Source organism: Sturnira hondurensis, unplaced genomic scaffold (genome assembly GCF_014824575.4).
Source record: "Sturnira hondurensis isolate 20B ecotype Veracruz unplaced genomic scaffold, ASM1482457v3 Scaffold0008782, whole genome shotgun sequence".
Lineage (NCBI taxonomy): Eukaryota > Metazoa > Chordata > Mammalia > Chiroptera > Phyllostomidae > Sturnira > Sturnira hondurensis.
In genome coordinates, this window is record NW_028081413.1 from 7,679,946 (window position 1) to 7,698,132 (window position 18,187).

An 18,187-nucleotide genomic window follows, 5' to 3' on the forward strand; every position below is an offset into this window, starting at 1 on the left:
AGTTAGGGCAGATGCCCAGGTTTCTTGCTTGAGTGACCAGGTAGTTGATGCCATTGGTCAAGAGAGAGTGCAGAGTTAGGGGAGAGGATGTTGTCAGGAAATAGTATTTTTTAAGGTTGTATTCTGCACTTTTCTGTGTTGCTTTTTATCTTAACATTTTGGTCGGGAGACCCTTCTCACACTTCTTCCATTTTTCTTACTCTTTTCCTTCTCTACTGTTCTCCAGCCTTTTCCTTTTTATTTATTCCTCCAGGCCCTATAGGCCCTATTCCACACACACACCCCTTTTCCCCTTGTCTCTACTTATAAAATTAAGGTTCACTGTGGCATTCAGGATTAAGTTATTCATCCCCAGGCTAACCTCAAATTCAGTAATTCCTCCTCTAGAAAAACACTAAACCACAGGAAGATGGGAAGAGTGGAAAGAATTGTATCTTTTTCTCCACACACCAGGGGAACTAACAGATACACACATATGAATAGTATTTTTTAAAACCCAGTGGACAACCTGGCCCCCCAACCCATGTGGCCAGGAATGATAATGGTTTGGTACAATATATTGATTGTCTTTTCCTAATTCTACAGCCAGTGACATAAAGTTGGTGACTTGAAATGGGCCACAAGGGGAACTCTTACACCACAGAAACTGGGAAGTTTCTGCAAATCGGGGCTTTGTTGGCAGTGGGGCAGAAACAGGTTAAATTTCCCAACACACCACTAATCTGGGCTCACCTCTCCCGAGGTGAACATCCACGTATCAAAATCATGCCAGACATTAGCACAAATCAAGAGTTTCTCAACTTTGGCACACTTAGGGCTAAATGATTTTTGTGGTGGTGACTTGTCCAGTGCATTAATGTTGGAGAGTAGTCTCCAACCCTACCGTTCAGTAGTCTCCCCTCATCCACAGGGCAGATGTTCCAGACCCCAGTGAATGCCTGGAATCGCTGAGAGCACTCAACCCTGTATGCACTGTTTATCTCCTGTGCACACATATCTGTGATAAAGTTTAATTTATAAATTAGACAATCATAATAAAACTGACAATGTACTGTAATAAAAGTTATGTAAACATGTCTCTCAAAATACCTTATTATACTGTGCTCACCTCTTCACTTAAAGGAAGTGCTTTACAACTTCTTCAGCATGTCTGAATTGCCAGCATCACTGTTGCGGTTCGGAGCATTATTAAGTAAAAAAGGGGTTACTCGAACACAAGCACTGTGATACCATGACAAGTCGATCTGATGACTCAGACGGCCACTAAGGGCCTAAGGGCTGGTAGCATACACAAGGAAGATGCCTGAACCAGGGTGATTTGCACTATGGATGGGAAGGAGCAGAATGATGAGTGATTTTATCACTACTCACGATACAGGGTGTAGCCAAGGCGGGGAGGGGGGGGGGGCAAAAGAGAATTTGGAATGGGGTCCAGAACTAAAGGTGTCCAGGAAATAATAAGATGTCCTCACCCCCTCCACTCCCAGGTGTCAGTTGGGGGAAGGGACAAATGGAGCAGGACCATGGAGAGCTGTTTTGCATGGCAATAGTTTCACAGCTAACCTCTGGAATGGTCCCCAGGATGTAACTGGGGGGCTGGGGGCTGGTCCTCCCTCCCCCCGCCGCCTGAGTTACAGCACCTGCGTGAGAGCTTTGAGTTGATTGGCTCCACGCCATGGGGCCACACCTGCCCAGACTCACTATGGCAGCCCAGTGAAGCTGGGAGGATACGGGAGTCCTGGCAGGTGTAACTGATTGTGGGAGGAGTCGGAAATGGGGCTACAAAGGAGGACTGGCGCAGGGATTTAAACGCAGATGCAGCAGCCATTGGAGAGAAAGCCACAAGGTTTTGGCAGAGTGCAGACCCCCTCTTGCCCAGGTGAAGGAGAGAGCCAAACGGCTTGGCCAGAATGGGGACCCCTGCAGCCAGGTAAAGAAGAAAGCCACACGCTTTTGGTGGAGTGCAGACCTCTGAAGCTTTGGTAGAAGAGGCCCACGCAGCTTTGGGATGCTCCCTTTGGCCACGTGGCCTGGGAAGCAGGAGAGACTTTGCCTGGAAAAATGGGTACAAAGAACTCTTGGCCAGTAGACCATGAGAAGGTGCGACATGGTTTTGGAGTAATTAGAGGTCCTACCTGGATGGTGACACAGCTGATGGTGCCAGTGGCCTGAAACACAGACGTGTGCTTCCTTTCCTGAGATACGGTACCCCGAATTAGAGCAGGGGGAAAGGAAGCACTGTGGGCGTCTGTGGTTATCCTAAAGAACTTTCATATTTTAATGGGGACATTGGGTCACTACTTTAGGTCTGTATAGATTTAAATACACCTTTCCTTTCCTTTTCACAAATCTCTGGCATTGAGAGATGCCTTTCCTCTGGCGGCAGACAGACGAGCCCAGTAGATGTTGGTATACTGTCCTTGGGAGGGGCCCCTGTTGTTCTGCGGCAGTTTTTGGCATCCCTGGGTGGGCCAAACATTGCCCCCCGCCCCTTGGACTTCTGTTCTGTAACACTCGGAATGATATGAAAGTTACAACTTATGAATTGTTTGTTCCTGGAATTTTCCATTTCGTATTTCCAGACTGCGGTCGACAGTGGTTAACTGAAACCACGAGATTTTCACTTTTCATTTTCACCAATAACCTTATTGATTTGGATATTTTGAGTGTGTATTTCGGCTCTTCCTCATCTTGGATTCTCATGGGTGGAGGCCAGGGGTGCTGCTAAATATCTTCCAATGCATAAGACAGCCCCACAGCAAAGACTTATTTGGCCAAAATGTCAGCAGCACCAAAATACTACTCAAGCCACTTCTGACCAGTCACAGCACTTTCTCCACACACTGCACAAATCTTTTTTGCATCTCAGTTGCTTTTTTACCTTTTTTGAAATGGTAAAGCATAATACACCAAAAATGTTGCATATCTTCTTCCATCTTCAATATTTAAATGGCTGCAGAAAAATTTACCAATTTGATGTTTTTTTATGCATGCTGATATGACAGCTGTCACAATATGATCTAACCAAAATTTTTCAAGTGAAAAATTAAAGCCAACTAAGCACTACTAAAGCCATCATATGAAAAAAATAAAATGAACTTTTTGGCCAACCCAATATTCCATTTGCCTTTGCAAACCCTCCGCACCACATCGAAAAGAAGAAAAAAAAACAGACGTACCCTCCACAAACACAATCTTTCTTTCAAAACCCTTTTAATGACTCAAAAAGTTTATTGTGGGGAACTATCGAGCTTGAAATCCAGTTTTCACACTCAACCATCACTCACAACCCTTCAGCTGTGGAACCTACCTCACATCCCAAATGTCTTTGCCTGTGGAAGATCTGTTCATTTGCAGCAGCTCAGGAATCAGGAAAAATTATACTCTCAAAAATAAGGCAGGAAAAATGCACAGAACAGAGGGGAGTTAAGCTGGACAGGAAATAAGTATTAATTCTAAGTAGGAGAAATAAAATGTGCTCAAATGTCCTTGGATGACAGAGAAGGATCCAAATGCTACCACACATTTTAGCTGGTAAATGCTAGTTTCAGCAGCAACTTTTGTAAGCTTTAGTTCCTCATGTCTAGGAAGTTCAGAAATTATCCTCGGCCTTGTTATTTTAAGGCCTTGTTATTTTATGGCTCATTGTTCTGCATACCTGGGAGGTACTGAGAAATGTGGAATTGCAAGCCCCCCTTTCTGCAATTTAACAAGATTCCCTACATAATTCATTACCAAGCTATATTTTTGTGAATCACTGATCTTCAGTTGTGAGGTGCTCCCAGGTGGTACCTACACTGCCTTTCTGTCAACTGCATCCTGGCCAGCCTGGCTGCGTGTGAGAATCACCTGAGGAGTTTGAAACGATGTGATGTGCATGTCTCCCCCACACCGATTCTGAGTTAACAGGTGTGGAGCGGGGCCCAGACGTCACGGTTTCCTGAAGCTCCAATGATTCTAATGAGCCACCTGTGACATGATCCACTTACCTAAACTAACTCTTCACTTTATAATCATTAAAACCCCAAACTGACATCGGAGTAGGACTTGCTGGTTTCCCTACATTATCTCATTTGGAGACTCTCAAAACAATTCTGTAAGGTAGATGGACCAGATATTGTTATACCTTTTAACAGATAGAAAACTGGGGACTCATCATTGGCTGACAGCTGCTTTCACTACACTAACTTCCAGAGCAGCTAAATAAATGCTATTTCCCTTGCTGAGAAAAGAGGAAAGTTGAGGTCTGAAATTAATACAGTGGCTGATGTTCTCCATTTCGAGTCTCTAGGAAAAGCCTGAAAGCAACTTAAAGGATAAATCATCAATTCCAATCTCTTAATTTTACATGAGAACACCGAGGCCCAGAGATTTATCTCAAATCACAAGACTTTAGCCAAAATGAGAACTCAAATCTCCACACTCCCAGTTCATGTTTCCTACTAGTGCATTTCCCAAGCGTGACCCATGGATTCCACAGAATGCCAACAGATGTTCCTCTGGAGGAACAGAGGGGTTAGACCAGGGTTAGACCTGCTAGGCCGCCTCTGGGTTAGACCAAAGTAAATAGCGTCCCTGACTGCAGGATCTCTTGGCCCTCACTGGGCTGAGGTGTCTTCTGTACCTCCGAGAGCTGTATATCTGATATACGGCATGTTCTCAACTTATTTGACCATGGGACCATTTTTTTTTCAGTCGAACATCTTGAAGTTACCCTATTCTAATGAGCAGACTTTGAGGAAGACTGTGTTAGCATTGGTGCTTTTCAAGGTCATTCTGCTTTACTGGTTGGAGACAATTTGCTCTGGCCCTGAAGATAGAACACCAGCTACACAGACTAAAGGGGAAAAGATCATCGGCACCGTGAAGTATGTCACACAGCCAGCTGAAGGTAGCAAAAGTGTTGCCTCATTGTTTTATCCCACTTTGTCCCATACCCGGGACAGGAAGTCATCTTGGTGCCCTTCTTGCCAGCTTGCTTGCTACTTTGTAATGCCTGTTCTCCAGTGTCAGGCACTTAGAAAAACACTTAATGTGGATTAACTCGTCTAATCCTTAGAGCATGCCTATGAGGTAAGGGCTCATAATCTCCACTTTAAAAGTTTAAACGTCTGAAATTTAGGGAGGTTACATAATATGCGGAAAGTCATAGTTCAAAACCATGTTTTGAACCTGAAGCTGCACAATGCCAATTCAGTTACAAGATGTAACTTGTAACATCTTGCCAATGCCAATGTAATTACAAGATGATGTGGCCACTATAAATGAGCTGCTTTTCCATTTATCAAAGTGTTTATTCTCTTTATCAGCAAGAGAGAGACAGAAAGAGGAAGAAATGCTTAAAGAACTGGTTCATGCAATTGTGGGGGCTGGCGGCTCTGGATTGTGCAGTGCAGGCCAGAGGGCTAGGAGTTCCCGGGAGACAGTGTTGTAGTCCTGAGTCTAGAGGCAGAATTCTGGCCTCCTCCTGCCCTGCCTGAGCCTCCAGACTGGAAATGCTGCACTCTAACCCCATCCTCCCCATCTGGGCTGAAACTCAGGAGCCACCAAGGGGCCCGCTTACCACTCTTCTGTGGCCCCCGACACCAGACTCGTCGGAAACATGGCACTGCCGCCCATGAGAAGGTCAAAGGACCTGCCCCTGGTGGGGCAAGAGCTACAGATACTGTAGACGAAGCCATCTATTACTTCAAAGCCAATGTCTTCTCCAAAACTATGAAATTACCAGAAGCTGATAGCACCTTGATACACATCACTCTCCACATTTCTGAGTGTCTAAAGAAACTCCACAGGTGCAATTCCAAAAGCCAAGGTGAGAAAGAAATGTATACACTGGTCATCACTAAGTTCCCCATTCCTGGAGAGCCTAGTTCTCCACTTAGTACAATTTATGCCAAACCTGCAAACCAACAGGAAGATATGTGAGGAAGGCCTATTTACAGCAGCTAAGGCAAGAGACTGGACTGAGACTTTGTGAGAAAGTTTTTGACCCTCAGAATGATAAACTTAGCAAGTGGTGGACTTGCTTTGCAAAGACACAATTTATGAACAAGAGTCTTTCAGGACCTGGACAGTAAAGGGAGCCTGGGCAGCATTTTATAGCAAGATGTACACTGTTCTCTGCCTTTATTTCATAAAGTTTTATACAGAAGAGACAAGAAAACACGTCTTTACTTGAAAAGTTCATTACCAAGAATCTGGCCCCTGGCTGTTTAGCTCAGTTGGTCACAGGGTCGTCCTGCAATGCCATGGTTGTCGGTTTGAACTCCAGTCAGGACACATGAAAAGAATCAACCAATGAATGCATCATTAAGTGGAACAACAAATTGATACTGCCATCTCTCCCCCTCTAAAATTAGGAAGGAAGGAAGAAATTGGTAGGGTGCTAAGAATGAGTTGTCAAAAGGTGATTTGAGATTTTATGCAGTATTAAGCTAGTACTTAATAAGTAATAATTTAAAATGTCTATTTTTTTGTTGAAGTTCCTTCCTCTTTGGGGGACCTCAGTATTTTTCCCTTATGGCCTTGAACAAATTGAATGAGGCTGACCCATGATAGGAAGGCTAATCTGCTTTACTTGAAGTCTACTGATTTAAATGTTATTCACATCTAAAAAATATCTTCACAGCAACATCTAGACAGCTCTTTAAGCTGTCACCTAGGTACCATAGCCTAATCAAGTTGACACATAAAATTAACCATCACATTATGTAAAATACAAATCATAGAAATGCAGGTATCTTAGATTCCAAAGTACAATGTCCTTATTTTTTAAAATAATCAGATCATAGAGGATAAGCACCTGATTGATATATGTGCATTCACAGGAGGACATGGATACCTGAATTCTCATAAATCACTCCCTAAAATTAAGTGGTGAATTAAATGCTTTCAAAATACTAATTATTTCTTTTTTTAAAATATAATTTTTATTTAATTCTTGTTCACGTACAGGTTTCTGTCTTATATTCCCAACCCTGCCCGCCCCCCGCCCCATGCTCCCCACCTCCCTCCCCTTTCCACCCCCCACCCTTAGTTATTGTCCATGTGTCCTTTATACTTGTTCATGTGAGTCCATTCCCTTTTCCCCTATGATTCTCTCCCCTCTCCCCTCTGGACCCTGTCAGCCTGTTCCATATTAAAATACTAATTATTTCTATCTTGAAGACTTGATTAGAAAAACTCAACAGGCAGTCAGTACATTTTATTATGCCTCCCAAACCAGTGCCCCCAACACCCAACCAGTGGGGGCACTGGTTGTTGGGACCACCTTCAGAGCCCATGTGGAGCCTGGAAATAGCTGGCACAGTTCTCCCAGAAAGGAGACTTGCACTCTTGATCCTCCTGATCTCACCTCCCACTGGTCTCACCTCCCAATTCTTAGGTTTCACAATACGTGATGCCTCCTTTTGTCTCTGGGCTTACAGACAAGCTCTTCCCTTTCGGGGCTTAATCACTCTTCCCCAACTCCACCCCACCCCTTTTGCATAGCTAGAGCCCGTTCGTGTTTCAAGTCTTGGCTGAAACCTTTTTTCCTCAGGGCGTGCTTCTCCCACCCTCACGCAACTGAGTAAGATGCCCCTCACAACTGCCCCCATGGCTTGCCCCCAAGTACCAACCCCCAGATATTTCTGTATACCCACTAGGGTTTTGGTCCACAGTATCCTCAGCATGATAGTCTATTACAGAACAGAGAGTTAATAAATATTTATGGGTGGAGGGATGGATGAAAGGAAGGAAGGAGGGACAAAAAGGGAAAAGAAGACAATTCTGCAGGCTCTTCCTTGCATGGTACAGCTTGGATCTGACAACTCAAAGGCAGTCTGTGGTGGTATTTGCCCAGATAATTATAGGGCATAAAGTAAGTTTGGTCTTTTCAGGCTCTGGTGAGTCTGTGTCTATGACCTGCCGTTCTTGGGACTCACTTTGCCAGCTTTTGGACATTGATAACCCCAAGGAGTTATTGCTGTAAGGTAGCAGGAGACTGGACCAGTGTGGAAGCAGCAGGAATGGGAAGGGACCCGTGAGAGAGAGACGCCACAGGTGAGCTGCACGTCATTGGCTGGCAGGTGAAAGACCAGGTTACACGATGAGGAAGGTGGGAGAGAGTCTGGTTTCTGTTATACGATGGTATCTTCCATTCCATATTGGATTTGAGATTTTAAAAAACTAAAAATACAGGTTAAATATTGCAATATAAAACAAAGAAAATTCCTAGCCCCTCACAAATTTGTCATCTTTATAGCGATCACTGTTATCAAAGACGTGTCCAGACTGCCCAGCAGGCAGAGCAGGCACCTGGTTCGGGGGTGGGGGGTGGGGGGGTGGGCGTCAGAGTGTCTTCTCTCTTCGCTGTCATCACCTCACGGTGCCTGGGATTTTGTAATGGTATTTTCATAGATCATCAGATACACATTGTATGCACATCTTGTCTATCTGGAAGGAAAGATAAGAAATGATCCCTGGTTACCTCTGAGAAAGGGGGAGTAGGAGCTTGGAGGTCCGAGGTGGGAGGGAGACCTGTCTTTTACCATTTTCCACTTTGTACCCATCAAAACTTTTATCATGTATGTGCATTTTTTAACTAGAAAAGAACATTTTCTTTTTATTTTTAAAAGTTGAAATTTGGAGTTGGAAAGTTGAAAAGTTTGTCACTGGGTAAGTAAATAAATTATAAAATAAATAATATTTATTTATAAATAAATAACATATAATTATTGAATAAATAAATTATAGTATACTCTTTAAGTGAAATGATGGGTAGTCATTAAAATGAAAAAAAAAGTTTTGATCCAAAAGATCTACTGATACAGAAGAAGCCCATGATGACTTGTTAAGTAACAAACAAAAATTCAGAGTGAAAACATTAAAAATGCACCCATTTAAAATTAAGCATATTTAAATGTTGGTGAGTATATGCACAGGGAAAAGTTGCAAATTACAGACTAAGTTGTTAGCATAGATTACCTCTGCAAGACAGACTAGAGGATACTTTTGTTTTCTGTTATACATTTTGACAATGCTTCAACTTTTACATATTACTTTATAATCAGATTTTTTAAAAAAAGATACTTGGGTGATGAGCACACAATACAATATACAGATGATGTATTATGGAATTGTACACCTGAAACCTATATACTTTTTATTAACCAACATCACCCCAATAAATTTAATAAAACTTTAAAAAATTATGTGAATATAAAAAATAAAGTATAGCATAATAAAATATTGATATTAATTAATATTGATATTAATATCAACAATATTGTAATAACTATATGTGGTGTTAAATGGGTCCTAGATTTATCAGGGTGATCGCTTTATAAGTTTTAGAAATGTCTAATCACTATGTTTTACCTGAAAACTAATATGATATTGTATCTGAAACTAATATGATATTGAACATCAACTATAATTAAAATGTTTAAATTATTTTTAAGAGAAAAGTAATTTAAAAAGTGAAAAAAAGAAAGCTCTTTTTTAAGTGTCTATAACATTGCAAATAGCCCAAGGCAGGGTCATCTTCAGCAGCTGAAGCAAATTTCAAACCCCTCTAAATCAGGGGTGTCAAACTCATCTTCACCAGGGGCTACATCAGCCTTGTGGTTGCCTTTAAAGGGCAGAAATAATTTTACAACCGTATAAATGTAACTACTCCTTAACTGTTAAGGAGTTGAAATCACATTTGGCCCTTTGAAGGCAACCAACCGCAAGGCTGATGTGGCCCCCTGGAGATGAGTTTAACATCCCTGCTCTAAAGGAAAACCAGTTACCCATTGGGAGTTTGCGTATTAAGTCAGGGTGAAGTTTTGTAATACAGTCTTGGCTCACAACAGTGCCTCGATAATGCTTAATAATTGAATTCATATGGCTTGTCTTTTTCTCTAATGCATGACAAAATGCTTATCACCCGGAGCTTAAAAACTGTCTGCCCTTAAGGCCCTTGCAGTCTAAAGTAACTATGTCACTTGTGTCCCCCTCATTACTACTCTAAACAATGCAATTCTTTCCTTTTTCCTTTGCTCATCTTCCTAGACCTTTTTTAAGTTGCCTTTGGGAACCACAAGAGGGCAGCAGCCTCACGTACAAGAAAGGCACTCGGACGTTATTAATCATAAAAATCAAAGGGATGATGATGATGCCCTTATAGAAATATTATCTAACGGCAACTGAAAAGAAAGCCCACACACACAAAAAAGTATTTTTTCTGTGCTTGCTTCGGTAGCACATATACTAAAACCGGACCGATACAGAGAAGATTAGCATGGCCCCTGCGCAAGGATGACACGCAAATTCGTGAAGCCTTCCATATTAAAAAAAAAAAAGTATCTGTAAATGTAATCAAAACTTTGGCGATTCCATCATCTTGCCCCAAATGTGTGGGACAACATTTAATGTTTTCTTAGAAATTATAAACAATAAGAGAAAAAGAAATGCATGCTGGTGCGTGAAGATAATGTATTTCCTTCTTTCTCTTGCAGATACTGTCCCAGAAGAGGTATTAGATAAAAAAAGAGAACAGTGTAGACCCCGACTTACTCCTAATGCAAATTCTTGCACCAGAATGGAAGGAGAATCTTCCCACAATGCAACCACTGTCAACGGCACCCCGGTGAACCACCAGGCTTGGGAACCCCACAGCCTGTGGGAAGTCATCAGCATCGCAGCTGTGACTGCCGTGGTCAGCCTGATCACCATAGTGGGCAATGTCTTAGTCATGATCTCCTTCAAAGTCAACAGTCAGCTGAAGACGGTCAACAACTATTACCTGCTCAGCTTGGCCTGTGCAGATCTCATCATCGGGGTCTTCTCCATGAACCTCTACACCACCTACATCCTCATGGGACGCTGGGCTCTCGGGAGTTTGGCTTGTGACCTTTGGCTTGCACTGGACTACGTGGCCAGCAACGCTTCGGTCATGAACCTTCTGGTGATCAGTTTTGACCGTTACTTTTCTATCACAAGACCCCTGACATATCGGGCCAAGCGTACCCCAAAGAGGGCTGGCATCATGATTGGCTTGGCCTGGCTGATCTCCTTCGTCCTCTGGGCGCCGGCGATCCTCTGCTGGCAGTACCTGGTCGGGGAGAGAACGGTCCCCCCAGATGAGTGCCAGATCCAGTTCCTCTCCGAGCCCACCATCACGTTTGGCACCGCCATCGCTGCCTTCTACATTCCTGTTTCTGTCATGACGATTCTCTACTGCCGGATCTACCGGGAAACAGAGAAGCGGACCAAGGACCTCGCAGACCTGCAGGGCTCAGACTCCGTAGCTGAAACCGAGAAGAGAAAGCCTGCTCACAAGGTTCTGCTCGGGTCCTGCTTCAGCTGCCCTCGGCCCGCACTGGCCCAGAGGGAGAGGAACCGAGCTTCCTGGTCATCCTCCCGCAGGACCCCCTCAACCCCGGGGAAGCCGGCCCCAGCGCCCAGCCCAAGCCCCGAGTGGGACAAAGCGGAGCAGCTCACCGCGTGCAGCAGCTGCCCCTCCTCAGAGGACGAGGATAAGCCCACCACTGACCCTGTCTTCCAGGTGGTCTACAAGGGTCAGGCCAAGGAACGCGCAAGGGGTGAATTCAGTGCCGAAGAGACGGAGGGAACTCCTGTGAAAGGTCAAACTGAAAAAAATGACTATAACACCCCAAAATATTTCCTGTCTCCGGCAGCTGCTCACAGACCCAAGAGCCAGAAATGTGTGGCCTGTAAGTTCCGATTGGTGGTCAAAGCTGACGGGACCCAGGAGACCAACAATGGCTGTCGCAAGGTGAAAATCATGCCCTGCTCCTCTCCAGTGTCCAAGGACCCTTCAACAAAAGGCCTGGATCCCAACCTCAGCCATCAAATGACCAAACGGAAGAGAATGGTCCTTGTCAAAGAGAGGAAAGCAGCCCAGACCTTGAGTGCCATTCTCCTGGCCTTCATCCTCACCTGGACCCCTTATAACATCATGGTCCTGGTTTCCACCTTCTGTGACAAGTGTGTACCAGTCACCCTGTGGCACTTGGGCTACTGGTTGTGCTACGTCAATAGCACTGTCAACCCCATTTGCTATGCCCTCTGCAACAGAACCTTCAGGAAGACCTTTAAGATGCTGCTTCTCTGCCGATGGAAAAAGAAAACAGTGGAAGAGAAGCTGTACTGGCAGGGGAACAGCAAGCTCCTCTGAAGCGTTAACAGCTCCCCTGAAAAGAATGACCACCACCCACTTCCTCTGAGGACGGCTGAGCTGATTCTGGTTTATTTTTGAAAAAGACTTCTGTCTCTTTTTTAAAAGATTTTATTTATTTACTTTAAGAGAGAGGGGAAGGGGGAGAGAAAGGGAGGAGAGAGACATCAAGTGGTTGCCTCTTACGTGGCCCCCAACGAGGGACCTGGCCCACAACCCAGCATGTGCCCTGACTGGGAATCGAACAGGTGACCTTTTGGTTCGCAGGCTGGCGCTCAATCCAGAGCCACGCCAGCTGGGGTAACATGTCATTTTGAGTCCTTGACAACTCTGTAAAGGCTTGAGGTCTATCGCCAAAAGAAAGGAGTCATTCCTGCCACAGTTGCTGCCATATTGGATTATACGTGTCTGTGACTAAGGTCGCCCGATGCTGCTGCAGTTTGCCATTCAAGTAACTAGACAGGCTCATGGCCCTTCAGGAGGAGAGGCACGCTGCAGCACAATGAACAATGACTGAGGGAACTTTCGTCTGACTTCCTGTGGGAACAGCAGGGACCAGTTGGAAACCTCTCCCTCATGGAAACCTCACGGTGTGGAAACCTTCACAGATTTTTGTGCAATACGTATGTGTCCTCTGAAGTTGTCTTGTGCCAGTGAGAACCAGGGGAATGTAAGTCAGCATTGCCTATTAACAAGGGTGTTTATTCAACGGGCTTCTAAGACTTTCTTTATAACTGGACCAGTATTTATTTACCAAGTATTTATTATGCAGCTGTTACATGTTCCGTGCTGTGGTATGTGTTTCTGGCCCCACACCTGAGTGAAGCTCTTGCTCATCCCTTACACAACCGGTGCCGATCCAGGTCCCCACTGAACCCATGCTGGTCCCCGTGCTTCCTTTCAGAATTCCGGGTCCCATCACACCCCGTCCTAGAGAGGGGCATTTATTCTGCTAAGAAAGATGATCAAGTCTCCACAGTCAGTGTTTTAGGTTTTACCAGTGGGAATTTTCCCCTTTTTTTCTAAACAAAATTGTGCATTCTATTTTGTGTCCATTTAAACCCATTTACTCATGCTCTATTCTTAGGAAAGCTAGTTGTAACACAGCTCTTCATGGAGTAAAGATATTCTCCAGGCTATTTTGTCAGGGTTCTCTTCGATTGTTTTCAGAGGTCTTACTTTCTAATCCCTTTGCAAGGCAAACCTGAAGCAAAATGTGGGAAACAAATTTGTTTTCACTCCCAAATTTGTTCAGACTAGTTTACACTCAGGCATAAGCAGGTCACAAGCATTTCTCACTCGGGAGCCTCCAGCCAAAAGTGGAGGGACAGCAGGGGAAAGGTTTTGATTATTTATTTAATAGGTCCTTGAATCATGGTTCAGAAATGACTTACCCATTCCTCTCCAAATTCATGGTCTAACATGAGGAATCCCGCAAAGTGCAGTTGACCTCCAGTGAAGCTGGCTATGGTTATTAAGAACGAAATCCTCACCTTTAAAGGTGAACTGTAGGTCACAATAATGTATGAAAATAAAGCAGTTATATCAACATATACATTAGAGTATTGGGATTACTAAAAACCAAATTATCAAATTTAACTGACATTTTTGTGTAAACAATCCGATAATTGTGAAAATAAACCTATGTGCAAGAAATTGAAACTATAAAATAGTACATACGATTAATGACAGATCCACAAGGAAAGCAGCAGCATAGTACTGGAGGAAGAATTTAAAGATGAAGCACTCCTGCCGGATAGAAGCTTCTGATTTAACCTGTTGATTAGATCTGCATTATGTTTAAAAATTTCTACTTCATTTTATTTAATATAGCCCAGTTCTTTCTCAGCCTTATGTGCTAAGGAGGTGTAAAAATGGATGGGTTAGTTGTCCTGGGAATCTCCATGTTCTTGAGTGTAGGGGAGTCTCGCCCTACCACTGAAGAGCAAATTAGCCACTTACACAAAGTCCCAAGAATGCTTCAGGGCAGTAGAAACCTAGGCCACTCCTCCAGCCCCATAGAGACTCAATGTTGAGAAGGAACATCTCAGTAGCAATGCAGCTGCTGAGCGTTTGTGAAGAACAGGTTGCCACCTGCCAAGAATTTGGTGGAGAATATTAGTTAATTGGCTCAGTCCTCCAGGACAGAGGTTCCCAAGCCCATGTGATGCCAACGGGGTGTGACTTCATGAGTAAGCCTACTCCACCAGCTTTAGATAAATAGCTGGGTTTTTTAGTTTAAGGGATTGGTTCCTGAGAAAAATGAAAATCTCTCCAGGAGAATAATAGCACTTTGAACCCACATTGGGCACTCACTGTGCACACAGAGCAGAGAAATAAACTAACTCAAACAAAAGAACACAGAACTCGAGGCGGGGCAGAGGGGGACAGTGTTGGAGGTACAATTTCCACACTTTTCACACTCCAGGTTGCCTAGGCCTTAGTCGTCATATGTGAAACTAATGAGAGGTCTGTGCTTCCTTATCAGCTTTTGGAGACAGCCAGTTTTGCAGATTCCTATGCTCTTTGACTTAGACAGTTAAAAAAAAGTTCAAACTACTAGACAAGACTAGCACAGTGCCTTTGACGGGGTGAAGAGACTCAAATGCAACCCGCAGCGACCTGGCTGGTAGGTGGGACATGGGCTAACTGCAGGTCTTAGACCTATGACTCCAGGGTCCCAATCTCTGTCCATGGTAAACTGTGTACAGCTTCGTCTGACTCGTTCCTAATGAATGCTATTATGTTGCTAATGGTGTGTTTCTCCTCGTCTGTGAATCTGATGGCCTGCTGAGGAATTGCTTTTCAGTACAATTTTTGGTTAAAGCATTTTGTCAGTATTCCTGGCCTCTGCTTTGCTCCTTCGGTGAATGTCCTTTGAGGGAGATGCTGATGTTTGGCTCTTTGTAATTGTGAAATCTGTACCTAGTGTCTGGATTAGAATATCCAGTTGTCTGTGATAAACACTGGAATCATAGCAAAGGATGTAGGGACTGGGCTGCTTTTCTGTATTGTACAAGCATCATCCCGGAAATTAAAGAAATTTAACCACGCAGTAGTCCAATGCAAAGCATTTATTTATTTTTATTGATTATACCATTACAATTATTCTGTTCCCCCCTTCATTCCCCTCCCCTCTGCACACCCTCTCCCCCACCATTCCCTCTTTTAGTTTATGTCCAGGTGTCTCAAATTCTTTAGATTCTGTATTTCCCACACTATTCTTGCCTTCCCCCCCTATTTTCTACCTACTGTCTATGCTACTTATTTTCTGTACCTTCTCCCCCCTTCTCCTCCTCCCACTCCCCTGTTGCTAACCCTCCATGTGTTCTTCATTTCTATGGTTCTGCTCCTGAACTAGCTGTCCTCTTGGTTTGCTTTTGTTTTAGGTGTGGTTCTTAATAACTGTGAGTTTGCTGTCCTTTCACTGCTCATATTTTTTATCTTCTTTTTCTTAGATAAGTCCCTTTAACATTTCGTATAATAAGGGCTTAGTGGTGATGAACTTCTTGAATTTGACCTTATCTGAGAAGCACTTTATCTGCCCTTCCATTCTAAATGAAAGCTTTGCTGGATAGAGCAATCTTGGATGTAGGTCTTCAGATTTCATGACTTGGAATACTTCCTTCCAGCCCCTTCTTGCCTGTAAGGTCTCTTTTGAGAAATCTGCTGATAGTCTGATGGGGACTCCTTTGTAGGTGACTGTCCCCTTATCTCTTGCTGTTTCTAGAATTCTCTCCTTCATTTTAATCTTGGCTAATGTAATTATGATGTGCCTTGTTGTGTTCCTTCTTGGGTCCAACTTCTTTGGGACTCTCTGAGCTTCCTGGATTTCCTGGAAGTCTATTTCCTTTGCCAGACTGGGGAAGTTCTCCTTTATTATTTGTTCAAATACATTTTCCACTTGTGGCTGTTTCTTTCCCCCTTCTGGTACCCCTATCATCTGGATGTTGGAATGTTTAAAGATATCCTGGAGGTTCCTAAGCCTCTCCTTTTTTTGAATTCTTGTAACTTCACTTTTTTCTGTTTGGTCATTTTTTCCTTCCTTCTGGTCCACCCTCTTGATTTGAGTCCCAGTTTCCTTTCCATCACTATTGGTTTCCTGTGCATTTCCCTTCATTTCAATTAGTTTAGCCTTCATATGTTCCTCTAATTTGTGACTATAATCAACCAGTTCTGTGAGCATCCTGATCACCAGTGTTTTGAATTGTGCATCTGAGAGGCTTGCTATTTCTTTTTCGCTTAGAGTTATGGGCTCTGGGGCTTTGAGTTCTTCTTGAGCCACATTTTGGACTGTTCGTGACTGTTATGTATGAGGAGCAGAGCCCTAGGAGTTCACCAGGGCCGGACCACTCAGTTGCTGGGTTGTGATGCTGTATGTGGGGGCGGGGTCAAAGGAAAGCAATGGTGGGCCCCCTCTGCGGCCTCCCGCCACTGCCGGGGCCTGTGTGGTCCATCCCACTTTAAAAAAATTTAAAAAAACATGTGTTCCACTGCGCACGAATGTGTGACCTCGGTCAGCCCGCCGCATTCTGTCTCACTGCTCACTCCTCTGCTTATTAATCTGCGTGCGAATGTGTGACCTCAGCCAGCCCGCTGCCCTGCACTCTCACTGGGTCCGCCTGATGCTATCCTGGCTGCCTGGCTGCCTGGGGTCAGGGGATCTTTCTTGCCTGTCCCTGCTCCACTGTTGGCTCTGCCTCTCTTACCGGTCCAGTTGAACGGTTGTTGTTGGACTTCCGTATAGTTCAATTTTCTGTTCTTTGGCTGCATCTTTATTCAGCAAACCTTTGCTGTATTCAAACTTGGTTGTGGGAGAAGGCACAGAGTTTCCACCTATGCCTCCATCTTTGTGGAAGTCCTCTCCAACGCAAAGCATTTAAATAAGAAAATGTCTCAGGTTAGCTTGATAGATCCATTTACATTATAGATTCCACACACATTTGCATTGGCCTGGCCTTTTAAGTAGGGAGGGATTGATACACACTGGAGATAGACATCCCTCTTGCAACCTTTATGATTTTCCCCCTTTCCTCTGAGTTACCAATGACCAAATTAAGATGAAATAATGATGACAAGATTCCTGTGACCAAAATGATTTCCTTTCCCTCCAGGACAAGGGAGCTGGGGCAGACCTCAAAGCACAGCCCTTTGGCTGGTTGCAGACCCTACAACAAAACAGCAGCAGCATCTCCTCTTCAACTGCTCAAAAGGCTAGAGCCCTAGTCATTCCACTGTAAGTGATACAAATTTCCATCTCCCCCAGGCTATTTCAGCAGCACAGTTGAAGATAACACAAACTCTTACCATTAAGAACCTCAGATTGTGAGTGGGAGGGGGAAGGGAAACAAATTTTTTAAGCATCAAGGAAGGGAGCAGAAGGAAATTTTAAAAAAACAAAACTTTTTTTTTTCAAAATAGTTTTGAACATAGAGAAACACTGCAATAATAGTACAAAAAAACCCTCCTATATCCTTTGCCCACATTCCTCAGTTGTTAGCATTTTGCCACATTTCAATGGTGTGTGTGTTTGTACAGAATTTTTCTGCAACCACTTGAAGTTGCAGACATTGTGTCCACCGCCTTCTAAATACTTCAGTGGGGATTTCTTAAGAACAAGGAGAGTGCCCTGGCCACCAGGGTAGCTCAGTTTGTTGGACATCAAACCGAAAATCAAAAGGTCACGAGTTTGATTTCCGGTCCTGGCACATGCCTGGGTTACAGGTTTGGTCCCAGTGGGGGCATGTACAGAAGGCAGCTAATTAGTGTTTCTCATATCAATGTTTCTCTCCCTCTCTCCTTCTCTTCCCCTTGCTCTAAAATCAAAACAAAACAAAAAATTTTAAAAAGAACAATGAGATTATTTTACATAATCATAATACAAATATAAAAATCAGGAAATTTAACATTGCTACAATATTATGAAATACATAACTACATAGTTATGTAATATAGTTCATACTCAGATTTTACCTGTTGTCCAAATGGTGTATAAGAATTTCTTTTCCAGTTCAGGATCTA

General features: G+C 43.7%; 1 protein-coding gene, 1 non-coding gene and 1 pseudogene across 2 annotated transcripts; all 3 read left to right on the forward strand.

The window, feature by feature from the left end:
• Positions 1-4,674: 4,674 nt before the first annotated feature.
• Positions 4,675-6,195, forward strand: LOC118993535 (actin-related protein 2/3 complex subunit 3-like; annotated as a pseudogene).
• Positions 6,196-10,212: 4,017 nt separating this feature from the next.
• Positions 10,213-10,319, forward strand: LOC118993650 (U6 spliceosomal RNA). Its single transcript, XR_005067906.1, has one exon. It is a non-coding gene; the product is annotated as a U6 spliceosomal RNA (small nuclear RNA).
• A 186-nt stretch (positions 10,320-10,505) lies between these two features.
• CHRM5 (cholinergic receptor muscarinic 5) lies at positions 10,506-12,229 on the forward strand. The gene has a single exon (XM_037056004.1). The coding sequence runs from the start codon at positions 10,568-10,570 to the stop codon at positions 12,164-12,166; it is 1,599 nt and encodes a 532-aa protein (XP_036911899.1). The 5' UTR covers positions 10,506-10,567; the 3' UTR covers positions 12,167-12,229.
• Positions 12,230-18,187: the final 5,958 nt, after the last annotated feature.